Below are 26536 nucleotides of genomic sequence, written 5' to 3'. Positions count from 1 at the left end.
ACCTACCCTCATCGATAATCTTGTGACATCTTTTCCACATTGTATATGACATGTGCCTGTGAACTTCCTGCAATAACCCCTTCATGTTTTTAAATCCCAGCCTGCCAAATGCCTGGCTCCAAAATGTCATTTCTCCCTTACAAGTACACACCAGCTGCTGAGGGAGCTCCCTGTGAGGCTCCCTCCTTCTTAGCCCTAGGGCCTGGTGGGAAGGGACATGGGAAATTCCATGGGAGGACACATCTGCCCTTGGCTTCCATTCATCTCACCATGCCAGCCCACAGCCTGCAGGGCTGGAACCAGGGGCCTGTCATTCCCTCAGCCTTTCTCTAGATCTGAAATGGATTTATGTTGCATTGCAGCACTGTGGATGGGGGAATGAGGCCTTTTTCAGACCTGTATTTTGTAAAGCATCTAGATAATAATTATTCATGACCCATATTAATTCTAGATTCTTATTTTCTCTGCATCTATAATGATTAGAAGTCCATATTTTTTCCCCTCTGAGCTGCCAAGTCACTTCCGAGGAGAAACTTTAGCCTTTTTCATGCCCTTGAAGGCTGATCAAGAGTCCTCTGTAATCCATGGCTGCCCAGTCAAACTCAGGGTTATGTGACAAGTGGGATGCCATCAGCTACTACAGAAGTAAGTAGTAAACAAGATCTTTGTAAGATAAAGTCTTGCATCTCCACAGCTCCTCTTTGAAAGACATTTTCTAGTCTGATCTTTCACTGGAATACTTCTACTCTGTTTACATTAGTTTTTGTCAGAGGGCTATTTGTCCAATAAATTAAACAGTCAATAAATGCAGGGGCCATAAATCCTCTCTATCGCTAATTACCTTAAAAATGAGGAGGCTGCTATTCTGCTTCCTTTATTTCATTTGATAGCTGTAGCAGCAACAGCTGCTCTGGCTAATAATCCCAGTAGCCTGCCTTCCACTTGGGACCATTGCAGGGCCATGGGGAGGACAAACATGGAAATAAGGCATGTGGAGAGTAATTTTTCTCATGAGAAAACATATTAATATGAAGCAATGAGAAGCCATGGGACTTCCTAACCTGGATGTAACATACTTTTACCTTGGCTGAGGCTGTTCTGCCACTGTGAGGAAATGCCCTTTGGGACCTGCCACTGTGTGACTGCTAACACTTGGCAGTCGTTTCTCTACGTGAGCTGTGGGGAATCTCCATCACTGTGCAGCCATCTGAACCTTGTTTCTCTGAGGTCCCAAAGGCCTTTGCAACGTTTGTTTATTATTAGCCTCATTTATCACTCTCATGAGTGATTTTGAATATAAGGGAAGTGGATCCTATTAAAAAATTCATGCGTTATTATCTAGGTCACAAAATGTGGAGTAACCCGTATTTCATCATCCTACTATTAAACAACAAGTACTAATTTCCTTTTCACCAATTAGCTAAGAACAGGCAAACTAAGTTTCCACATGTGGCAGAGAACTAACTGCTGCCAGATTATAAATGTTGTACGTGGATCCAGGCTATTTTATGAAAAAGATTAGTGAGTTTTTTTCTCACATCATGAATTTCCTTGTTGTTCTGCTAGGAAACATTTCCAGTTGGTGGTGCCCTCTCTGAACTCTTGACTCTAACAGTGCAGCCCAGAGCAGGTGGGTGCAGATGACCTAGAAGTCCTGCCAACATTTCTGCTGTGTGTATGCCTATGTGGGAGGCAGTAGCATTTGGAAAAGGAAGAAGACAGCATCAAAGAGTATTTAGGGAATGAAGCTGTGGGCTCAGCTGTAAGCAAAGCCCCTGTGGTTAAAGCTGTGCCTGTTGAGATGTCCCATGTGACAGTACCAAACCATTTCCATGCTTTGCTATGCATGTCCACCTCCTTGTTGGCCTGAAAAACTGTTTTGTTACACAGTGCTGTGATGTAAATCAAGGCAGTGACATCACTCCTGCAAAGTCTGATTAGCGTAAAGGTCCTGTGCTCTCATGTCAGCACACAGGAGGCAGTGGGAATGGACACCAGGATCTGGCAATGTGTGATGCTGGTGTTGTCACCCCTGTCTACCCCACTGTCCCACTCCCCACCATGTCTGCCATGCCCTGTTTTACAGTGGTCACTTCCACTGACTTTCTGGAATACGAGAGTGAACAGTGGCAGAGCTTTTTGACCCCTCGTGCACTCAGGATTTTTTAAAGGGAATCATTACAAAAACAAATGTCATTTAAGAACACACACACACACAGAAAATCCCATTTTAGATTTAAAAAGTGCAGTGTAGTTTGACCTTTGCTGTGTCTTCTGCCATGCCTCCTCTCTAGAGGTTTGTACGGTGTTTGTGGTCATGCTGCTTTATTATTCCCACAGCTCTGTTTCTTCCTTCTAGGCATTAAGCAAAGCAAAGCAAAGAACCACAAATTTTCCTTAAAACAGGTTGACCTACCCTTGGAAAACAGCAAGTGTATTCTTAGGTAATTCACAAACAGGAAAATGAGACAAGGTCAATGATCAACTCATTTATTGTGGCTTGACCTATCTTACTGAGCCTATGGTTTGCTCCTGAGCTTTCAGAGCCACAGCTCTTTTGTACACCAGTGTCTGGGATTTGCAGACTGGGTACAAATCAAGGTCTTTTCCTCACAGGACCTTCCAGGCTCACCTTGCAGACTGGCAGGCTGATTTTCAGTGGATCAATGGATCAGTTAGGACACTAGTCTCACCCTGAGCACAAGGAGTAGAACTCTCCATTCAAGTTTTTATGCTACATCAGCAGTATAGAGATATCCAGAAGAGAAATCTGCTGTAGCACAAACCTTTTTGGGGTAGTGGGGAGAAGCTCTCAGCCACAACAGCAGAAGTACATATGGATATTAGCTGTGTAGGAGCATGGAGTTTGCCCTAGAGGGTCTCTACATGGGTCAGAAAATAGTCCAGATGTAAATCAACTCTCGGAAACCAGTCCAACCATAAAAATGGACACTCATGGCTCAAAAAAAGCAAGAGAGGCAAATAATTCATCTTAACTACCCTGAGGTTCCCTGTCTCCTTTTGTAAACAAAACAAAGCACAAAGGGAATAACCCCTGAAAAATGCCAGTGATTTTGTACTTTTCACCCAGCTCTGCTGCACTGAAGGGCAGGAGACCTTCCCCAGCCCACACAACCCATATTTTTTGTCCATCTGCACAAAGGATTTCACCTCTGAGACACTGCAGCCCTCGAAGGAATACCACAGGCTTATCTGGCTTATCTCCATGGGGAAAAAAATGAGAAACAAACGCCAGGCGGTGCTGCCCAGTGTCTATAAAGGTAAGAGGATAAACAGTGTGGCTTATTGAGGGGGAAAGGACCATGGAAGCCTGGCTCTTGTAGATCTTCTCAGGGAGCCAAGGCATATGCATACACACTCGATAAAGAGCTGCTCCTTTTCTCTTCCCAGAAATGCCATTTTCCTCTGGGTGCTTATCAATTACTGGACATATGAAAGATTTGATCCAAGACAATTTACTTCTCATGCATGAGTAAATATTCAACTGCCCATCTTCAGTCTGACTGATGAGAGCCCAGGTAACTTGGCAAGCTTCCTCCTCCTACATCTGAGGGATGGCTGCTATCCATGAGTACTCCTGTCACAGATGTGGATGCCACCAAAACAGATAGCCCTCTGCAGTGGGAAACATCTGTGGGAAACAATCTATATGAGAATGAAATAGTATTTTCCTCAATTTATTCTGCAAGAACAATGCAAACAGGATATCCCATCAAAATGCTGGTTTGGTTTCCTTTGGGTTCTTTCTTTTGTTTTTACTGATCAAGTGGAGAAAACAACTCCACTTCTCTTTCCCAAAATCTCCAAAGTAAAATTCATTTCAGATCCCTTTCATGAAATGACTGGATAGAAGATTCTCCGTTGGGTCACTCAGCATACTCATTACATTGCTCTCACTCCTCTAAGATAATGAATCGTGTATCCCTGGACTTGTCCACACTTGCAAGTTATCACTGATTAAGGTAAGGTGCAAATATAAAGTGCCATTGCTGTTTCTTAAGAGCAGCTCAAGGGTTGAGCAGGAACAATGCACTGATTTCTCAGTAACAGCTTACCCACAGAGTGTTAATCAGGAAGAGGTGACTGGAAACAACTCAGCCCTGAGATACGACATAGCTGAATCAGCCACACTTGCTCGAACCTCTCCCAGAGGGTTTGGCTGCCCTTGCCACCAGTAGGAGGGTGTTTTGGGAAGTGCTGCTGAAGATCCTATGGATGATTCCAACTCATGCTGGGCATGTTAAAGTCTGTACCACGGTTTGCTTGACATAGGCAAGCAGCATTAAACCATTAATACTAGTTGGATTATCTGCTTATAGTTAAGAATACTGGCTGGTGTGTGAACCTGTTGAGTGGCCAAGCAAATGAAAAGGCATTTGACAAAATATTCCAGACACAAATGAAAGCCCAGACCTACATGAGACTTTTCCACAGGAGGCTGGGACAGGTCACGGTATTGTTGCTCAGCCAAGTTGTTAGGCAAGAAATCTATGAAGAAACATTTACTGGGTTGCAAAATGCTCTCTTTTCATCTTGCAGTTTTGCAAATTTTATTGAGTGATGCTGCCCTTATTTTTGTATTTGTCCCTTTTCAGTAGAAGTACTTGACAAGTCATCTGGGAACATCTATCATTGCGTAACCTCATACTCAACAGACAAAGCTGTTCACCTCCTTTTGCCCCCTTTATGAAGCCAAGGGCTCCAGGCATTTCTCAGGCATCCTTCAGCAATGTACTTCTGCAGAAATAAAAAGCCACGAAACTCAGAATTCGTCTTTCCTCTATATTTTTTATTCTCTTAGCCTAACCCAAAATGCTTTAAAATAAATAATTGCTATCATGTTAGGGAAAGTTGTGAGGTAATTAGGTCTCTGGTCTCTAATTTTTAAGCAGAAGTGGAAAAACATCCTATTCTTGACAGGATTAAAGTACCTATGGGTACTATTCATGCTTTCAGATCATCTCTGGCCACTTTGTTCCTTTTAGGCCACTGCAGGTATGTACAGAGAAGATTAGAGAGGCTTTCCTGGTCGATGCTCAGAGGAAAGCAGGTTCTTCCAGAAGGCACTGCCAGGCTGGGTTCCAGGAATATGAAGGCTTGTCCCACCTACACCTGTGTCAGCTGGACATGGGGCTGGGATTGTTCCTGTGCTGGCTGCTGCCCCACAGCACCAGCGACTTTTCCCATGTGCTGTGGGGTGAAATCCAGAAATCCAGCACAGGAGCTGCTGCCAGGGTGAGTGTGTGAGGGTCATTCCCATCTTGCAGCTCACAGGATGCATCTGGCACCTGGGCTGAGCCTGTCCTGGGGATTTGAACAGGCAAAAGAGGACGCAGAAATGAGTCTTCAGAGGCAGGCTGGCAGAATAGTTTTGGCATGTGGAGTGACAAGCGCTAGGAGAATTCAAACTTCTCGAGGACTAATTCGCAACTCTACATGTGAAATTTACTTGGGGACTTGCATTATCTAACATTGCTCCATCAGCCTGATCTCAGGGGAGATTCAGGACAGTCTTCTCCACCTGCTGAGGAGCTGTGTCAGAACTGGCTTGGAGATACGAGTGCATAAACATTAACTAAGAGAGTCTGGCTAAGCCTGTGTACAAGAATTAGCTTCAGACAATACCACCAGTGCATACAAGCAAGGCTGCCTTTGAGGAAGGACAAGTATAGGTGATGGATACAGCACAAAACACACTAAAAATGGCCTATATTCACACTTCCCTACACAAACATTAGTTTTTGTTTTCTTTCAAAAACCACCTTCCTATCAATATAACCCTGAGACAGTTAACAGGTGGAACTCAAAGCTACAGCTAACCCATATCTATACACCAGCTTAAGAACAAAATATTTCATTATCATATTGAAATCTCTAATTCATGCTGGGCTTAAACTTGAAGCAGCCACAGTTCTGGTTGTAATAACCCTGGGAACTGAGAGGATCTGAAATTTCTGAAAATCAAGTCCAGAAGCACTTTCCACCAGTGCCACAAACCCAAGGAAACTTTCTGATGGTTTTATTTGTATTTGGAGTTTCACTGACCTAGCAAATAATACATGAAATATATTCTGTATATTCTATTCCTCAGGCAGGTTCCACATTACCAAGTGCAATACTTCCAGCTGCAGCAAAGTATATTCTTTTGCTCTAAATTTGTTTTCCAGAGTTATATTTCTCAAAAAATATGAGCCTTGAAACTCCACTTTTATGATCATAAAAGATTTTGTTTCTGCTATCCTCTTTAACAGGTCCATCCAGAGCCTAAGCCCATTTTAGGAATATATCAGAGGGGAAAAAAAAAAAGCTAAAATGAGTTTCCAAAGCTGCGTTCTGACCTTTAAATACATATTTAAAGCTCTGTCTCAGGGCTCCACAGCCCCCGAGGAGTTTCTTTCCTCTGTGGCAAATTCAGAGTTCATGCAGCCCCAGCTCCTTCAAGCAAGGTGCTAAGTTCACATGCTAAAGCCAGGTGCTGTTTACACAAAAAAGTGGGGCAAACATCTGCATGTCAGCAAGCATCTTTTCTGTACACTGAATATAAATATCTGGGGTAAACCTTTACCTCTTGACTGTGTTTCCTCCTACACCTTTATCCTCTGAGGCAGCTTATGTAAGTAACCTGAGAGAAAAAAGTTTCCTTGTTCTGGTGTAAAAATAATAAAGTTTAGTAATCTGCCTTATAATCTGCTGCTTTTGCTGGGTGTCCATCAGCTCTTCAGGATGTGGTGCTAAGAGACACTATCTCTATTAGAGAGTTTGATATCTGACGGTCTCATTTATGGTTAGTGAGGGGAATATAGCTCATAAAGTTGCTGAGGAAAAGTGTGCTGCAGAAAAGCCCTGGAAGAGAAGAGCAGCCAGATGAGGACATGGTGGATCTCAGAGGACTTACTTAGCAGCCCATGTGCAAATGTCCAACACAGCTTCACGTCCTAGAACTTCTTCTCTCACACTGATCCAAAAGCAACATAAGCTGACTTTCCAGTGCCTGAGCAACCTCATGTGTTTGTTAGCAAGTCTTTGCCCTAGTAATTCTTCAGAAAAGCTGGTCAGCAAACATTTTCATTAATTGAGTAGTGGTAGTGATTGATGACCAATTAGTATTTTTTATTTAACCAAAATAACATGTTCTGCAAACAACAAATATTTTAAAAGAACAAGTATTTCCGGATGATGTTCATTTATCACATTGGAATTTTAGAAAGCTGTGAAAAAAGGCTTGGAGAGACCCACAAGAGATCATGATATCCAGGTGTGATCCATGTAATTTCTAATAGTGAACACCATCAGGAAATACTTGTTACCAACAAGGTTTTGTTCAGTTATGTTTGGTTTAGGGTCTGTGCGTCCTCCTTTAGGTGACTCACCTTATTGTTAAGGTTGAGTTCTCCAGACACTTTGGCACAAATTACTTTTTAATGTTGTTCTAGGCATTTTTTTTTCCTAGAGAGCACCTCTTCAGACCTCTTGGTCTTTGCTCCAAAGAAGCTGAAACACAAAAGTTTATTCAGAAACCTGTACAAGCAGCAGTTTTCATAACATATGTCTGCTATCATGGTACCTCACTGCCCACTGGGCACCCAGCTCAGGCCCCACTGCTCTGACATGATCTGTAGAGAACAAACATTTGTACCAAGTAGTGAATTTGGTCACTCAGTCAAAGAGCTGGTTTTTAAAGATGAGTAAAGCTAGAAAAACTGAGTGAAGTCAGTGCTCATCACCACATGGACACTCAAGCCCAAATGCAGCCTTGGCTGTGTCATGGGATCTTGCAGCACCACATGCTTCTAGCAGCAGAGAGAAGCATAGCAGCTGTCTGGGAGGTAACTATTCCCTTCAGGTTAAATTAAGTTTATGTTGGTTTAATTTAAGACAGTTGGGAACAGTTTTCAAGATGGAATAATAAAAGCCACTCCTAAAGTGAAATAATGGATGGCAATAATACTGACATGTGGAAATAATAACAAAGATGTAGTGCCCACTAAAGGTTTGGGGGTTTTGTTTGTTTGTTTGTTTGTTTGTTTTTTAATGAAATAGAACCAAAATAAGTTTCTGCATGGACTATAAACCAGAGGCCAATGTGTCTTAGGCATCTTTGAGAAGAGGGAACACTATCCTCAAACTCTCTGCTGGGACAGAGTGGGAATTCTGAAGCCCAGATTATTTTTTTATTTTGCACTTTAACACAGAGAAAGTTGGGGCAGATTGACAGGCACAAAGCACATGCTTTATTCACTGATTTTGTAGCTGGTGGCATACTCCAAGTTCAAGGTTAAAAGGAAAATTGTAGACAGGATGCAGCTGGGAGTCCTCAGGTGGCCATCCTCTCCTAGTGTCTGCTCCAGTGCAGCAGGACATCACTGTCATACTAATAACCACCCCCCAGTAAAATTATACCCTTTAATAAAGCCTTCCACTGATCTTTGTCTGATGGCAATGCTGGCACTGGCTGAATTATGCTTGATTAAGTATGAATGTTGCACGCTAACTGGCTGATATGCCTTGTATGCATTTTTAATCAGGTACGACTTCTCCTATATTAAAATTACTGCTATATACTCTTTATGTGTAACATGTACTCATGGTTCTAGAAGGCATTAAGTGGAAAGAGTGTGAGAATTTGAGTGCTGAATTATATGAATTATAACTTGACAGCAACATGATGAAAAGGTAGAGGAGAAGAGCACAGAAGAATAGCTGAGGTATAGGAAGCCTTTTCCCAGGGAATATGGCATAAAAAATTCACCCCTGGAAGGCTGTGAGGAAAAGAGTGCTGCTGAAAAGGCCAGGTGAAAGTGGCTGCCACAGCAGCCCTGAAGTAATTTTAAGTGAAATGCTATAAGGAAAAAAGCCTCTAAAAATTAGAAAACTTTTAGGAGTAGGCCAGTACAAACAACTGCACAATTGTACTGTACTATTATTTGGATAACAAGACCCACCCTAAGCCTCATAAAAATCACATAAAAATAGTCAGTGGGATTTTGAGCATATCCTGCACTCTAAGTACATGGAGTTCCAAACTATCCCACTCATCTGGCACACAGAAACTGATGAGAAGGTCTGAGCTTTTATTTACAAGTTTCATTGTTTGTATGATCTACCATAGGCAAGGAAGATTAAAGAGTAAGGGAACACTTAAATCTAGAAAGAACAAAGAAGAGATCAATAGATGAATGTGAGTAATTGCATCAGGTGCAAAAACACAATTAGTGACATTATAATTACTGAAATTAAATATCAATTTATGTGAGTATGCACCATAATACTTTTGACAGCCTCAAACATTGTGTGATAGCAAATAAGAGTGGGATGACAGCTCCCTAATTTGTAAAGAATTAGAATCATAGAACCATTAAAGCTCACTTAAAGAATTTTATTCCATAAGATACAAGGACAGGAAAGGTTTCAGTGCAAAGAGGATAAGTGATAATAAATGCCCAGTAAAATCATGCATACATCTGCAGCTATTAAGACACACAGCAGCTTTTCTAAAATACAAATGTAGTACATGAAGTAACAAACCCTGCAGCAGCACCATGGAAAACTTTGGTCTGAAGGAGAGAGTGGGAAGAAGACCATTCCCTTTGGGATAGGACACGCCTCGCTTTAGATGCTGCAGGCATACAGGTTGCATGCTAATTGTGTCTGTGTCTTCCTCTAGTCCACGGGGAGAAACGGGTGTCACCGGAGACAATCTTTACCATAGAGATATCCATTTAGCATGCCACGTGGTGAGATGAATCCAGGTCATTTCTCTCCCTTACCAATTTTCATGAGAGGACTTTCCATCTCCTGGAGAATATTTTCTCGGGCAGGTCTCTCTAAGGCTGGCCCTTTAAGTGTGTGAGAGCTCTGCAGCCACAAGGCAACGATTTTTTTTCCTTCAAAACAGCTTCACTTTCCTCTCCCACCTCCCCTTTTTCCTCCTGGTGTTTAGGTCCTCTTTGCTAGCAGGATGGCTTTGTTTTTGGTTTTTTTTTTGCCTTGTTGCTAGGGTGGTAGCCTAGTTTCCCAAGGAAAGGAAGCTTATGAGATCACACTGTCTGTGCAAGTGCCAGTCAGTCCCTCCTAAATAATTTTTGGGCCTGTGAACTGAGTTTGATCAAACTTGACAGGGGATAGAAGTCTCAAAGATTTGAGCTGCCTACAAGTGCTGTGGAAGTAGGCAGGCAGAGGAGAAGAAATGCGGGGAGTGCATCCACTGCAGAAATATAACTGTATTATTAGACACCAGAGAGTCCACATCGAAGACAGTCATTACCACTGAACTCCATGGGAGATACAATTTCACAGATTCAGCAGCTCACGAGATTACTTGATTAATATGAGCATGAGCAAAATGTTCTTCTCCCCTTCTTCTAGAGTGCAAGGCTCCCAGTTGCAGAGCAGCAGGGGAGAGCTCAGAAATGACAGGCTGGTAGAGTGAATTTAGAGCTAATTGCTGCTCCTTCTCATGCCAGTACTCGTGTGGAACTCCACTTCCCTGTGACTCCGGTGCCCCCATTTGCATGATCTGGTTCACACAAAGGACGCAATTGCACGGACTAAAGTGAGCGGAGCAAGTCCTAAATTGCCGCGGGCTGGCACAGCTCTGCCGAGGAGGGTGAAGCTGCCTTGTGATGGGCCATGGTTTGCAGGGGCAGCTCCACGATGAGGCATCCAGCTCGTCCGGATCTGTCCTGCTGGCGTCGGTCGGCGCTGCAGTTGCTAGGGGCGGCTCATTTACCGTGAGTGTGAGCTGGAACAGGAGCTGAGGACCAGCAAAAGCTGTGCCTGGTGCGTGGGCTGGCTCTCGTTTGTTCCTGCTGCGGCTTTTCCTAGAAGTCAACCACCCCAGGCCTGCCTGACTACTGAGCCTGAACAAAATCCTCGCTGATCCTTGTTAACACTTGCTAGGGAGAAAAACAAGCTATTTGCACAGGTGGGATTCGAAAAGAAGTGGAAATCACTCATCTAAAAGAAAAAAAAAAATAATAAAAACGACGAACTAACCACAGCTGACATCAAAATGAAGGCTGGGGAGTTGTGCAACTTTTTGTGTTCAGTGAAATATTGATGTTTTCTTCTTCTCCTAAGCCTTCTAAGTATTGATGTGCCAGATATCTGATTCAGATGGAGAGAGTGCAAATCACCAACACCTAAAGAAAATGGAGGGAAGGTAATTAAATGAACTTTCGATGCACAACAAAAGGGGGCTTGTGAGCAGTGAGTGACATGGCTAAAAACGGACTGGGATTTTGCAAGAAAGACAGGTATTGCAACCTGCCCTCAACAGTCAAGCCGAGGGCATGGGCTGAAATTCACAGCCTGAAATGCCTGCAGTGCAGCACCTGCATGAGGCTGGGCTGCTACAACCTTCTTTAAGATGAGGCTTCTTCAGAGAGGGATGTGAACCACAACTCTCCTGCACCCAGGGCTGAATGTTTTCTGTTACGTAACAGATCTGTGAAGCAACAGGGGAGCATCCTTTACCTATTACTTGTTGTCGTTTCAATCCGGGCGTTTTTCTTCTGATGAAAGCTAAAAGACAAAATACAATTTTTCTAATTAATAAAGCCTATCTCCTCATGCAGCATTTTTCACAATTCTCAAAGATCTGAAAGTGCTACTCCCATTTAATGGATACTAGGAGTAAGGGTGAAGGAGATCAAGTGAAATGTCTTGGCAACAGAAAAAAAACAAACCTTGCATCATGGGTCTAGTAAAAGGGACAAGGGCACCTATTAAGCCTCAATAAAAAGCAAAGCTTAGGACAATTTTCTGACATATTGGATCCTTCAATGAGGCGTTACGAAACTAATGTGAGCAATGTTCCATGCTAACAAAATATGTTCTGGATTTTTCATCTGACAACATAATTTAAGGATTTCTTAGAATATGGGAAACAAAATGAGGCAGCGCCTTTACAGGAATCATTCCTTTGCAAAAGGCAGCTTGTGCCAGAGGACTGGAAAATTGAAAGTGTCCCAGGGGAGTGCAGGAATGGTTAAGACCTCTTACACTACCCAGTCAAAATAAAATGCATTAAAAGAAGCATAGATACCAAACTGACAATTTACTGCAAAATTTCTTCTACTGAAGGTATTACTACTGTCAGAAGTAGTACTATTAGAAGTCCTGACTAAGAGAGATTACACTAGCCACATGGTTTGACTCTTAAAGAGGCCCATTTGGCAGAATTAAACCATGTACATAGCTATGTATGGAGGAAACTTGCTGACAGTGTCTGCAGCAAAATAGGTGGTTTAAGGCAGGGTACATCTGAATCAAACAACTCTTATTACTATCAGTGGTTGTTTCTTTCTTATGGTTACTAGTGGTTCTTTGGTTGGTTACTTGTTTTTGTACTTTGGTTGACTGAGGTTTAGAAATTTGCTGCCTCGGGGAGCATCAGCTTGAATATCCAGTACTTTCTGAAGCGTTAATGAAATTGGTGGTATTAAAGTGTTATTAAAGGATGCACTACCATCCACTCTTCCTGGAAAAATAAAAGAAAAGAAAAAAAAGGTGTCCAGCAGCTTTGGTCTTTGATGCTTGAGAGATCTAGTAATATTTTCACAGTCCTCAATAAATTGATATGATGGGCAAGAAACCTGGAGGTGCAAAGCACAATGCACACACAAAGCTCTTTGTATTTCAGTGGCAGGAACCTGGAGTTCATATTGGGATAACATTCCTGTCTGAAGTAAAACTGAGCATTCAAAATCCTTACCTAGGCAGAATGCACATTGACTTCAGGGGATAGTTTTTCCCAGAGAATGGCTGTGTAAAGAAGGCCAGGACTAGTTGTTTGTCCCCTGCAGCAATGTTGTTTCTCTGAAGAGACTTCCAGCACCTGTGAGCAGGGATTTATTACTGCTGGTGAATACCAGCACTCAGGTGTTGGTCAGTCTCACCTTGACCTTCAGGAGGCTGTTTCCATCTCTTCTTCATATCAGCTTTGGAGATAAGCAAACAAAGAAACAAAATAAAACAAACAATACAGCCTAAAAAGCTAAGGCACAAGCCACAGGCTGGGTTTCTGAGAATTTGATCCATTTAAACCTATTTCTTCAGTATACCTCCTGAAAGGCAAATTCTGTGCCAGCACAGTCTGCCCATTTGTTAGCAAACCCATAGTTTAGGAGTATGGGGCTTTGAGCAAAATCTTCAGAGACCCACCACGGGGATTTGAGGGGAAAGGAACAGCCAGTAACTCACCAGTAATAATGCTGTTGTCACTCTCCCACATCATCTCCAGTTTCTCTTCTCACTGGTGGAACTGGGCAGCAGAAGGTCCTCAGCCCAAAGCAAATGAAAGCCCCTCCCTGTACTACCTTTGCAATGGGCCCTGGGTTGAAACTGTCCCTCAAGAGAGGCACCAGCCAGCTGGAAGCACATTTGCCAACAGTGCAATTGATCTTCAGCTGCCTTTAGCCTAAAGAAACTCTTTCAGACATCTAAAATGGCATCTGATTTCATAACAGACTCCTCTGCAATCTCCACCACTTTGCCTGCTCTCAACCCTGCCCAAAAAAACCCCAAAACCTAAACCAAAAAAAGCCCACCCAAACCCACTCGTGGTGAAGAATAAAGTGGCTCAGAAGAATAAGCTGGTTTGACACCTCCTCCTGCAAGTCCTGCCAGCCAACTCCTGCAACAGCCTTGCTCTGCAGCACCCTGTAAGCAGGATCTGCAACTAAGGCAGGGGGGAAGGAAAAAGTGGAGGAGGGAGGAGGGAAGGCACAGAGGCTGCTTACATAGAAAGCCAGGGCTATTCCTGCTGCCCACCCTGGAGACACCACCTCTGCATCAGACAGGAGTATCAGAGGGAGAATCTGGCTTTCTGGATTTAACAAGCTCACTTTTCCTTTAATTGGGACCCTCAGGCACTACTGTAGTCCACCTAATGGCACTAATCATTAATGAATCAGCTTGATGAATAGAAAGGCTGAACTGTTCTCTCTCTCTCTCCTTAGGCTGTCAGCCCTTCACAGAACTTACTGGGCTTCACTGGGCAGGACAGCAACTGCACAGATTTTTAAAGGACCCTAGAGAGGAGGAGGGCTGGAAGAGCCACTGATCCATTCATCCCTAGACTGTGCAAATGAGCCAAGGACCAACAGTAACTAGCTGCTTCCTTTGAGCTGCATACATAGCCACCAAAAAGTCTTGTCAGAGATGGATACTGCACCTTACTTTCATACCATGCCTCCCTGCTCTCTCCATAAGCACCAACCAGTTTGCTCCCAGTACAACTCATCCCACTCTATCTCACTACAATAGATTTTTCCTCAGTTTTGTGTGTCCTGGCTCAAGCTTTTGCTCTCAGCACAGGCCCACTCCATCTCCCTGCTACAGCCTTTGAACAGATGGGGAAAGGCCTTTTTTTTTTTTTTTTTTTTTTTTTTTCTCCTTAAAGCAAAAATAATCGACCGCTACCACCTCAGCTCAGTGCTGGCAGGGTCTCGCCGTGCCGGGGCAAGGTGCAGCCCTCCCTGCAGGGCTCAGCCAGGCTGCTAAAAGGGGGAGGGAGGCAGCAGGAGAGCAGCCGCAGGCCAACCACGGGTGCATCCAGCGCTGCCGGGGAAGGAGCCAGAGCTCTGCAGCCCTCCGGGGACTGCGGGGCTGCGGTTGCTCAGTCGGAGCTGGGGATAGGAATTAGGGCAGGCAGAGCCGCAATGGCTGCAACTCTTCCTGATTATCCAGCCAGCTAGAAATGCACTGGCTTGTCTTTTGTTTCAGCTGCGGGTTTTTTCCCCTGTTGATCTGCATTTATGTTTGGCTGGTTTGTTGTTTTTTGATTTATTTTTTTTCCCTTATGCGTGCTTGAGTGTGCACTTTCTTTTAAGCAGGGGATAATTTTACTGTGGTCACTGTCGAGGTTCAAACGCTTTTCTGTTGCGTTTTTCCTCTCTCCAGTCCACCAGCTCACGTTTGCCCGGGAGTTAAGAAGGGATGTTAGAGGTTTGAACCTCTTCCAGCTCTTGCTACGGCAGCCGCTGCCTGGGGCAGTGGAACCAGCCTGGCAAGAGGCAGCCCAGCCTTTCCTGCAGCCTTTACAAACCTACAGGTGCAAGGCGGCAGGAGGCAAGCCCAGTACACTCAGTCCCTTTCTGGGACTTGGCGCAGGGCTCGTGTTTCCTTGGCCACACAACATGGCAAAGGCAGAGCCGCCATCCATCCCTGTGGTCGAGAAAATTAAATACATAAAATCGACCATTGCACTCAGGCTTCAGAAACGGCCCTTGAAAGGGGCAGAAAAGGGAACAACCAATTCCTTGAGCATTGAGGGGCTCTTATAAAATGAACAGGCGGAAGGGAAGGGGGAGTTTGTTGGTTGCTCGTACTCCCCCAAAAAAACCGGAGCTGCCGGCGGGAAGGGCTTCCCTTGCCAGATTGTCCGGGGGGAGCGGAGCCGGCGGGACCAGGGTTTGCTGCCCTCCCTGCCGCCTGTGAGGGAAATCCCGGGGTGTAGGGCAGGTCAGTGGGCGGCCTGTGCCCCGGGGCTGAGCCCCCGGCAATTATCAGCCCCAAATAGGGGAGCCCAGCGGGAGGAAAGGGGCCCGGGATCGACCACCCTCCCCACCCGCTCGGCCGGTTTTTCACTGGTTTGCCACCGTTTATTCTTCTCCTCAGCGGAGGGTTAATTGGGGGGTGTGCTAATTACGGAGAGATTATTCATTAGTAATTGAACTTCACACGAAGATAACTCGGGTCCGCTAATGAGCTGGAAATCGCCCCCTTATTAGGGCGCTTCAGCTTTCTTCTGCGGGCTGAGGGAAAGCTGGTGGGCTCCCTTCCATCGTCCTCCGATGGCCGGGCACCGTCCAGCAGCCGGGAATGCGGGGGCGGTGGCGGGAATGCCGGCAGCGGGCGGGACCCGAGACCGGGCACCCCGGGGCGGAGCGGGGCCCTCACCGGCCCCTGGCGGGGGTCCCCGGGGCCCGGCCGCCTCAGGCCGCCTGTGGAGCCCCTCACAGCCCAGCAAGGGCTCCCTCTCCTCTCTCTCCTCGGCATCTGGCATTTCGTGCTACAGGAAACCGTAACAGCGGCGCCTGACCTCATGAATACAGAGATGTGCACAGAAAAATCAATTTAGGTCTAGATCCTCTGTGGGGAGGGAAAATAACCCAAACCATTTAAACAAAGCTCTGCTCTCCAGGGTTTTCCTTTTTCTTTGGTGGTGATGGGGATCGACTCTAGAGGGAGGCCAAAGTAAAACGAAATCCGAGCAGACCTGTGTCTGCCGAAGCGAGGCTGAGCTCTGCAAAGCCCCCCCAACACACGCATAATGTATTTTATCATTAAAAAATCAACATTGCTTCCAGTGGTAAAGGCGCCTGGCTCCAGTTCCCGAGCACATTCGTTGCTGGGATTCAATCCGTTTGGGAAATGCAGATTGGCTTGCGACCCACTGTTTGATTTATGAACTGTTACATTTGCTATTGCTTACACATTGCATTGCGGACCCTGGGAGAGGAGGGAGCGGGGAGAGGGGGCGAAGGAGAGACTCTGCCACCCTACACATTGGCACAGGAGAGCTATGGCACAGGCAACGAGTCCCCGGCGGAATAAATCACCTCGCACCAATTCCTGGTCCCTACCTGCCCATCACCCACTCACCCCCGATCGCCAGCTGGGCTCTCCTCTTATAAGCAAAAAGGACGTGTTTACTCTTTGATGCGTATTTCTTTATAAAGGCACCAGCCGTCTATAAATAGCCGAGGTTAGAGCAGCTTCTGCTGCGAAATCAATACCCCGTCCCCCCTTCCCCTCGCTCCTTCGGCTGAGCTGCCTTATTAATTATGAAAGGGCCCCTCTGCGCCCCGGCTCCGGCTCCGCAGCCTCCTCCTCCTCCTCCTCCTTAATGGTGGCTGTTGCTTTCCCTGCGCGGGGCCGGGCAGAGCTCCGCGCCCGCGGGAAATGCGCCCCCGCCACCCCGGGAAACGGGGGAGCCGCGCTCAGCGGCGGGAGGAGGAGGAGGAGGAGGGTGGGAGGATTTACAGTGTATTTTGAAGGAGGAGGGGAAAAAAAAGGAAGGAAAAAAAAATATATATATAAAAGAAGAGAGAGAGAGAAAGGCTTCGAGTAAGCGATTCAGGCGCCCTGTCCTTGTTTGAACTGAAATTGTTCGTCAAGGGATGGGTTCAAGATTTAGACTTCCTCGCCTTAAATGCCCTGTCCTTTTCAAGATACTCTAGGTATATTTTATAAAAAGGACGACACCCTCATTTCAAACAATAATTTTTATTTTATACTTCTGTCTATACTTTGTAGCAAATCTTTTTTTGTTATTTTTTTTGCTGAATTGACTTTATAATAAACTTTTGTTTAAATTACATTTTTCTTCTCTTTTAAAATCAAAGCTCTTTTTTTTTTTCTTTTTTCAAAATCATTTTGCTGTTGTTATTTTTTTTTCCTTTAGGTTTTACATTTAAGCCCCCTTTTTGTGATCTCTACGGTTGGATATTCAGATATTTTACTGTTATGTGTAACATCTAAAACAAAGAGGAGGAAAAAATTAAAGGCAGTGAATTCGGAAAGATGCCTTCGAACAGCAAGTAAACTCTCAGAGATGTTAGCAGCATTCCTTCATTCCTCCGGGCATTTAGATACGTCCTTCTTTCTCTTGCTCCATCCTTCCTTAGCTGTTCGTTTCCCTCTCTTTCTCTCCCTCTCTCGCTCTCTTTTCCCCTCGAGGAAAAAAATGTTCTTTTTTATTTATTTTTAATTTTTTTTTTTTTTTTTTGTTCCCAGTGGAATGACCAAAAACAAAACAAGCGACTGTGGAGGAAAGATGAGAGATTGTGAATTATTCACCATATGCTTCACACGTGGACATCTACCTTGGATTTCTCGCCAGTGCCTTTTCCTGTCTGCGGTTTTTGTTCTCGCCTCGCACACTGCCACATTTTTAGAGGAGCCCGTGGCTCGCCGGGAGGTACCCGGCCGGTTACAGCCTTAGCAGTAGGTGGCCCAGAGCCGTTCCTGAGATTGCGTTTGCACAACGAGGGCTCGAGTTTGTTTCTTTATATATATATATATATATATATTATTTTTTCTATTTTTGATTCGAAGCGATAGTAAAGCTGAGGTCCGATTTGGGCTGCGCGCCGCTGCCTGTTTGGTAAGATTTGGCAAATAAAACACAAAAAGAAAAAAAAAAGGAAAAAAAAAAAAAAAAAGGAAAAAGATAATAATAAAAAAAAAAAAAAAAAAGGAGAACGCTTCCACAGTCCTACATGGGTGTTTCACCATCATCAGCCACCACCACCACCATCATCATCATCATCAACCACAGAAAAGCACAACGTCCCCAAAGCAACGGATGGACACTTCCTCTATAGATCCAGCACATGGAGAGGGTGTGGGTGTGAGTGTGCTCGCCCCCCTAGAAAGGCAGCCAGGTCACTAGGGCGGCCCACAGAGCCGCCAGCAGCAGGGGCAAGGCCGGCGACAGGAGGGACGGTGCCGCGCCGCTGCCGCCTCCGCACAGTTCAAATAAGCTGCCCTGGAAATCGAGGTTTTTGGATTCCCGTCTCAATTTCTCCCAGAGATCTGTCGCTCCTTCCTGGCAATCGGTGAGCGCTGTGAGGGTGCAGGCGTGGAAATCATCCCAGTACCTGCAGGAGGGGAGAGCAGCCGGCGTCAAAACAGGAACGCGCCCACCTTCCCGGGGAGGGGGCCCGCCCCTCGGGCCCGCCGCCCCCTCCTCCTGCCGCCGGGGCCGGGCCCAGCCGGGCGTGCCTAAAAAGGGAGGCGGGGAGGAGCCGCCGGCTGAGCTTTCGGGGTCCCCCCATCCCCAATCCCGCCTGCGGCACCGGCCCGGTCAGGGTGCCGCAAAAATCGCTCTGCTGGGTCTCCCCTGGCCCCCTGCGGAGGGGCCTTTGCCCGACGGGAGGAGGGGACGAGCCCCCCTCAGGTGTCAGCCCAGGAGCCGCGGGCTCCTCCCGGGGCTTTCTCGTCCCGGTGGGAGCGGGCAGAGGGGCTGGGAAAGGCAGCCTTTCGGGTATGGAATCCCTCCCTCTAGGGGGAGATTCCCCGGGGCGGGAAAAGGCCTTTACTGTAGGAAAAGTAGGAAGGAGAAAGAATAGGAGAAGCGGGAAGGGTAGGAGAAGGAAGAAGGAGCATCTTCCGTTTCTGGGCGCCTCGCACTGACCCGCTGCAGGGCAGACACAGGGACCCCTGATCCATGGCCGGGGCTCTATAGGCAGCCAACAGATTCCCTCTCCTAGGATAATTCCCAGCTATTAGCACAAGTTTGTGTTTTTTTCAGCTCCTTTCCTCACAGGGACTGGATCGGCGTTTGTCGCCGGGCAGGCACCCACCGTCCCATGGAGCACACAGGGAGGGCACAGGAGGATCTTTCCTCTCCCTGTCTGGGTTATCGAAAATTACCCCAAATCTGCCCTCTGCCTTCTATTTCCCCCACGCCTCAAGGCAGACTAGGTCTTGATTTTCTTTCTTTTCCTTTTCCTTTTATTTTTTTTTTTTTCCAAAGTGGTCCTACTGCCTCTAATTTATGAGCACTCTAAGCTGGTTGTAGACTCCCAATGTTTGCTACATTTGTAATAAATAATGAGATACTGAGAAGCCAGAGTCTGAGAGTGTGCCTCTCCTGCAGTATTTCTGCTGTAATTGCATCTCCCAAAGGAAAATTAAATCTTTCACCATCTTCTTTCAATACACATCCCGGCACAGGGCAAAGGCAATCGGATGGTAGGAGGTGGTCGGGAAAAGGGTCTTTCTTGGAAAAGAGTTACTTTTTAGAGATCAGGACCACCTCTGGTCTGGCACTCGAGGGCAAAATACATCATATCAGTACACTGCTGCCCCTGGATATTTATTTATGTTGCAGGACACAAAGTAAACCGCAGCCCTGCATTTACAGCGAGGTGCCAGCCTTTTTGTGTGTTTGACTCAGAAATCTCTAGGTAGGAAGAGAGGAGTATTAAAGAATCTCTTCACACTTCTCCCTTTCCTTTTCCTTTCATTTTCTTTTCCTTCTCCCTTTCCTTTCCTTTCCTTTCCTTTCCTTTCCTTTCCTTTCCTTTCCTTTCCTTTCCTTTCCTTTCCTTTCCTTTCCTTTCCTTTCCTTTCCTTTCCTTTCCTTTCCTTTCCTTTCCTTTCCTTTCCTTTCCTTTCCTTTCCTTTCCTTTCCTTTCCTTTCCTTTCCTTTCCTTTCCTTTCCTTTCCTTTCCTTTCCTTTCCTTTTTCTTCCCATTTCATGTATTTTGTTTCCTGATTTTATTCTGCAGAGAAAAATAAAAACCTCAAACTATTCCAAACTTATTTATGTCTAAAGATATTATCTCGTTTCTCAGTATGGTTGGTTTTGGGTTTTTTGTTTTGGTTTTTCGTGGGGTTTTTTTTGGTGTTTGGGTTTGTTTGGTTTTTTGTGGTTTTTTTTTTGTTTTTTTGTTTTTTTGTTTTTTTTTTTTTCCTTTGGTTGGTTGGTTTTTTTAACGGGGGGATTTTGCATCGAAAACAGGGAAAACACCCTGTGCTGCAACCAATTTATTTTTCTCCCTTTTGTATGTGTGTGGGGTTTTTTTTTTTTTTTTTTTTTTTTTTTTTTTTTTTTTTTTTTTTGTGGCGGGTTTTTTTTTTTCCTCCCAGACATATCGAAAATGCTCGTCTCTTCCTCCCTGTGCGGGACACGATTTTGCAAGGAGAGCATTTTTTCTCCCTTTAATATTTTTGTTGCTGTTGTTATTACTACTATTATTATTATTATTAATATTATTACTATTACTACTATTATTCCCCTTTATCGTTGCCCTTTCCTTTTTGTCCCCTCTGTGCCAGGAGCTGGGCGAACCTGGTGGCAAATGGGCTTTCCCGGGGCCATGGAGGTGGCAGAAGAGAGCTGGGACAGCCGCCTCTCTGCCGCTGGGCGATTCATGTTATGACTGGGCTCTTCCCTTTTTAATTACGTTTTGTTTTCCGAGGAGGCACCTCCCCAGCGCCGGCTGTGCCCGGCCCGGGTGGGCAGCCTCGGGGGCAGCCTGGGGCAGCAATAAGGAAAGGGATAACCCTCCCCGTGCTGGAAATGCCAGTGCAGATCGGGGGAAGGGAAAGAATACGAAAGAGGAGCTAAGTAGGGAAAGGAAAAAAAAAAACCACCAAAACTCAAAACCCCAACCAAAAACCAAAACACAAAACCGGCAAGAAAACAAACCAGAAAAAAAAAAAATTGTAAAAATTCCCTCCAGACTTCGCTGTTCCCCAAGCCCGGCCTGTCCCCGTGGCAGGCAGCTTGGAGGGACCCTGGAGCGGAGAATGCACCCCCAAAGCGTCTCCCCCGCGTTTCTGGTGTTCATTCCCTCCTTCCCGCCACCATCCAGCCTCGCCCCTCTTGCCCAGCCCCAGGTGACCCCCATTGTACCCCCGCGGCCCCGAAGGAGAGAGGAAAAACCTACGCGCAGATCGTTTGAAGATTTCTCTTGTCGTCCAGGTCCTGCGGGTAGTTGGCCATGTTATCGCCCAGCCGCAGCAAACAATCCGAGAAGCCCCTAAAGACCGCATCGCACCGCCCCGCCGCTCTCACCGCCTGCACCAGGTATGCTGCGGGGCAGGGGCACAGGTCAGCACCGCCGCCCTCCGCCCCCGGCTCGCCCCTTCCCTTCTCCTCCCCCGCCCGCCCCCAGCCCCTGCTAAAGGCGCGACCTGAGGCGGGAGAGGGGCGGTGGGACCGAGCCGGGCTCGCCATCGACCACTCGAGAAGGAGAGCCAGGGGCTTTTCGCCCTTTTTTAGTACCGGAGGGGTTTAGTACCGCGGCATGGTTTAATTGAATTTTTTTTCTCTCATTTTCCCCCCCTTTTTTTTCTTTGAAGGGACAGGAGGAGGGGAGGTGAAGATGCGCTGCCTGCTTCTCCCCGGAATTGATCCTTTGTTAGAAAATTCCGCCTGGAAGCAGCGGGAGCGTTTCTCGGTACAAACGCACGCACACGCTCCCTATTGCCCAGGTCGCTGGGCAAACACCGTGCAAGGCGCAGCGGGGAAAAAAAAAATTAATTGAAAAAAATCACTGGAAAGAGCTGCGCTAGAGACACGCAAAGAAGGGACAGCGAAATCACGCAGAGAGCGAAATCACGGCCGTGCCTGTGCTCGGGGCGGCGGGGCGGGACCGGGCCGGGGTGATCCCCGCTCCCCCAAATGCGCTGCCCACGCATCCCTCGGGATGGCTCCAGTCAAGGGCATTCGGCTCGGTACAACGGGAACCAGCACAAGAGCAACCGCCCGCAAACGGGGGAAGAAAAGGAGTTGCGGGCTCCTCCGGCGTGCCCCGAGAGGACACGGGACAGGACGGGACACGGCAGGGCTGTGAGGGGCTGTGCCCGCCCGGCATCCCGGGTACCGGGCACGGAGAGGCGCCGGCTCCAGCCGCTCTCCTGCCCTGACGGGAGCTGGGGACGCCGCCGTGTCCTTGGGCCCGGGGACGTCGCTGCGGCCAGCGGGGGCGGGAAGGGGCTTCCCCCCTCCCTTGAGGAGGAGCCCCTTGCCGCCCACACCGCAGGGTGGGGGTCCCCTCCCGCGCCGTGTCCCCGGGGAAGGGCTGTCACGGCGGGGGGGGGGAGGTGTGTGTGTGTGTTTCCTTGCCAGGTACCGGTTAGGAGGTAAATGGCTGACTCTGAAAGAGACTGTTTCAACCCAAATCCTCCTCTTGCTGTTTGATTCATCGCTAACATGACTTGGTGGCCCCTCCCCTCTACACACACACACACACACACAGCAGCACCAGCCACATCAAACCCTCAGCAAGCTCCAGACATTGGCTACGATAGGAGAAAAAAAAAAAAAATAAAAAAGCCAGGCAAACAAATAGAGAAGAACCATCCCGAGGGTAAAAACATGTCCTATAAAACCCGCTCCAGCAGCTACAGCGGAGGGGGAGTTGTCACGAATTTCTGCAAAAAAAGTGTCGGGCTGTGCGGAAATTGTGGGGTTCGCAGAGGAGCCCTGCCCCAGGCTGGGCCCGGGGGTGCGGGGGGGCACATTTGGGATCAGTGGTGAGCCGAGCATCCCTCGGGCCCGAGGGACAGCCTGGCCCTGCCTGCCCGCGCCGCCGCCCCCGCACAGGGAGGGCATCCCCGGCCCAAAGCTGCCCTAAACCCCGCCAAGAAATTAAGAAAATTTAATAAATAAAAAGAAGGGGGAGGAAAAAAAAAAAAGAAAAGAAAATAAAAAAGCAAAAGCGGATAGGCACGGTTCCTGTCTGGTTCAAAGACAACGGGATTGCTCACGAACTAGGTCGCTTGTGCCTTGCAGTTGCCGCGACCTTCCAGAGCCCACACCCCCCGTGCAAAGAGAAGAGCGAGCAGCGATGTGCAATGCAGCAGCACCGCAGGAGCCTCCGCTCCGGAGCGGGCCCCCTCCCGAAACCCATTGCCCGTTCTCCCAGTCCTGCCACTGCTTCATCCCTCCTGTCCCTTCCGCGGAGGCTCAGCCCACCCCGCCCCCAACCTCGGTCACCTCTCAAAATGTCAGGGATTTCGGACAGCTCCAATCTCCTATGCCTGAATAAATAAATAAATAAATAAACACCCCCCCCCCTTTTTTTTTTTTTTTTTAAGTCCCGGTGCATAGACATTTTGGGGACGAGCCGAGCATCCATTTCACACGAGCCTTTAGCGGGGACAGGGCAAAGCCAGCGGCCCCTTTGCAAACCCCACACCGACAACCAGGAGCTGATTCCGGGGGTGGGGAGGTGTGGAGGAGGTGGGGGGAAGGTTGCCCGAAATACCGAAGGAGGAGCAGAGAGGAGAAAAGCCCTCCAGCAGCTTCAAAGCCGTCCCCTTCCAGGGCACCGCAAAGCCACCGCACCGCCACCATCCCCGCGCTGTGCGGCACTATCTGGGGGTAACTTTCCAAATGACTGCTCATGCTCACACCAGCCCGGGAACGGCATTTCCCAGCCACTCCGGCTGCCTTTTGAAATTTCAATAAAATCCCTCCTCGGCTGAACCAAATAAACACAAAAGAAAGAAAATCTTCTTCCTCCTCCTCCAAACGAATGAACGAACACACAAACAAAAATTGCACGGACTGAAATTGAGGATAACATCCCAAAAAAGCCTTCCCCCTTCTTTCTGTGACAGTACAAAACTGGCCTTCTGAAGAGTTCAGCCTTATGGTAATACCAGTGTAGGGGTTTACATCATTTAACCACATACCCCAGAGGTCAATATTTCTTTGCACTATTTCTTCCTTCCTCGGCTCCCTCTTTTTAGATGAGGAAGTGTTCAAGGTATTTTGTCTCCCTTTCTCATTCTCCCCTCCTTTTTTTTTTTTTTTTTTTTTTTTTTTTTTTTTCCTTTTTTTTTTTTTCTTTCCCTCCTTTTTCTTTGGTACCCATAAAATGCTGCAGAGGTTTTCTGGAGAGGAGTGTGACCGAGCAAAAGGATCTCTAAATAGCAATGCCGAGCTCCTTTTTTTTTTTTTTTTTTTTTTTTTTTTTTTAATTGCATCAGAATTCCTTTGCAGGAAAATATTTTCAAAGGGATCTTCACACCTGACAGTCTACATAATAAAAGACGTGCTTTAATCCTCCTTTCCTTAAAACCCAGTTTTGGATTATGCTCGGGAATGTACATATCCAGTAGATAGTCTTTAAAATTTGCCTATATAGGACCAAAGTGGTCATTAACTTGGAGATTGTTTAATGTCCTTAACTTTAAAAAAAAAAATAATAAATCAGTAAAGAAACGTATAAAATGAACCCGAGAGCAAACCAACAAAAGCAACCAACGAAAACCCCAAGATATTGAACAAAACCAGCAACAAGCACACAAAATACACAGCAGCATGGAAAGAAACCTGTTCTATTTTAAGTAACAGCATATAGAGAATTTTTTTGGACCTGCTCGATTTTTGACAGGTCTTCTCCAAGCACAAAATTAACGATTGGGCGGTGGGACTCAGCGATTTTTTTTTTTTTTTTTTTTGGAGTGATTTTTATTTGTTTAATCGCCCCATTCGAGTTGATTATTTCTTTTAATTTAGCGATGGGTTTTCTTTGGTTTTAAGGTGCTCTGCGAATGGGAAAACGTTCTGGTCCCCAAAGGGAGACCTTCTCTTGTCCCCCTGATTTTCTGCAAAAAAACTTTCCAGCTAGATCTCTCACAAGACATTTTGTGCCAGTTCTTATTTCTCTGTCCCTCGGGGCGAGGAGGAGAATTTCTTAGCGGAAGGGAACGAAGTGGAAGGGAAGGGAACCAAGGGGACATCCGAAAACCAGATACGAACGCGACCATTCGCGGGGACCGAGAGAAAAGGAGGGAAAAGAAGAAGAAGAAGGCGGAGGGGGAAATAAAAAGCGAAGTACGAGCGAGCATGCACCGCTTCGGGAGAACGAAAAACAAAAGTGGTTTAGGAGAAACGAGAAAGCGGCTCGCTTTGCCTCGGCGGCGTTGGGGAAGGCGAGGCTGGCGCGGCGAGGGGAAGGCGGGAGCGCAGAGCGGGGTTATCCCGGTTATCCCGGCGCTCCGCGTTATCCCGCGGGCACATCCCGCCCGGGGAGCGCGCGACTCGACACGGAATTTGGCAGTCCACTTACCTATCTGTACAGCAAGGAGCAGAGAAATATAACTGCCGTTCAACTTAAGTCCCATCCTACATTTAGTAAAACCATTTGCGGCTGCAGATCTTTAAATAGTTACTTTGGAGAACGTGGGGGAAAGCTGAAAAATAGACATTGCCAACAAGTTCCGAGCAGCGGAGGACTTTGCAGACAAGGGGGGGAGACAAGAGGAGAAGGAGAGGAAGAGGGAGGCAGCGGGAGAGGGCGAGGAAGGCTGGCTGGGAATGGTTCGCTCCATTAGGAGGGGGCGGAGGAAGTACAGCCTCACGCCCACCACCGGCCCTGACGTGGGGGGATGACACCGGCCGGGCTTTTTTCCCCCCTTCTTATTTATATATATATATTTTAAATAAATGTGCACCTTGGAAGAGGAGCGCCATTTATAGGCATCGCGGGCTGGATTTACCCGCTCTCCCCGTGTCCCCCCGCCCCATAAATCACGGAGAAACTCCCCCCGCTCCCCGCGGTCCCCCGGCCCCGTGCGGTGCCGACGGGGGCGGCGGCGGGGACCGTCCCCCCGGGGCGGGGGCGCTGCGGGGGCGGGAGGGGACACACGGACACGGACGCACGGACACACACGGACACGCAGACGGAGGAGCCGCCCCCGGGGGTGGGGACAGCACGGCAGAGCCCCCCCGCCCCCGGGGCCGCCCCGTCGGGGCTGGCGGGCCCGGCCCCCGCGCCGCGCGGCGAGCAGGGGACAGCGACGTGAGGGGGTCCCCTCCCCCTGCCCGCCCCTCCCCCACCATGACGTCACCCCCGGGCTGAGCTTTGGGGGGAGCGGGAAGGAGGGGGGGCCGGTCTCTCCCGGCCTTTTTGCCGGTGCTCCATCCCGGCGGTGACACCGCAGAGGGTGGAGTGGCGATAAGGGACAGCCCTGGGGACAGGCGGGGGGCTGCCCTGCCCCTGGGACCGCGGCACCCGCCATCGCATCCCATCCTCTGGGA

General features: G+C 47.5%; 1 protein-coding gene across 2 annotated transcripts; it reads right to left on the bottom strand.

Annotated features, from left to right (window-relative positions):
• Positions 1-18146: 18146 nt before the first annotated feature.
• Positions 18147-26015, bottom strand: NRN1 (neuritin 1). 2 transcript variants are annotated; one of them, XM_083878912.1, is made up of 4 exons: positions 25951-26015; positions 25566-25689; positions 21429-21573; positions 18147-18629 (listed from the first exon to the last, which is right to left on the bottom strand). In XM_083878912.1, exons 2-4 carry the CDS (start codon positions 25618-25620, stop codon positions 18398-18400), a joined length of 432 nt encoding a protein of 143 aa, XP_083735038.1. In that variant the 5' UTR covers positions 25621-25689; positions 25951-26015; the 3' UTR covers positions 18147-18397. The 2 variants fall into 2 exon arrangements, with proteins under 2 accessions (XP_083735038.1, XP_083735037.1); XM_083878911.1 differs by lacking the exon at positions 25951-26015 and having other exon boundaries at positions 25566-25800.
• Positions 26016-26536: the final 521 nt, after the last annotated feature.

This window comes from Zosterops lateralis (assembly GCF_965231275.1).
Source record: "Zosterops lateralis genome assembly, chromosome: 1".
NCBI classification, from domain to species: Eukaryota; Metazoa; Chordata; class Aves; order Passeriformes; family Zosteropidae; genus Zosterops; species Zosterops lateralis.
The sequence above is the reverse complement of the archived record's forward strand: the minus strand, read 5'-3'. Positions and strand labels throughout refer to the sequence as shown.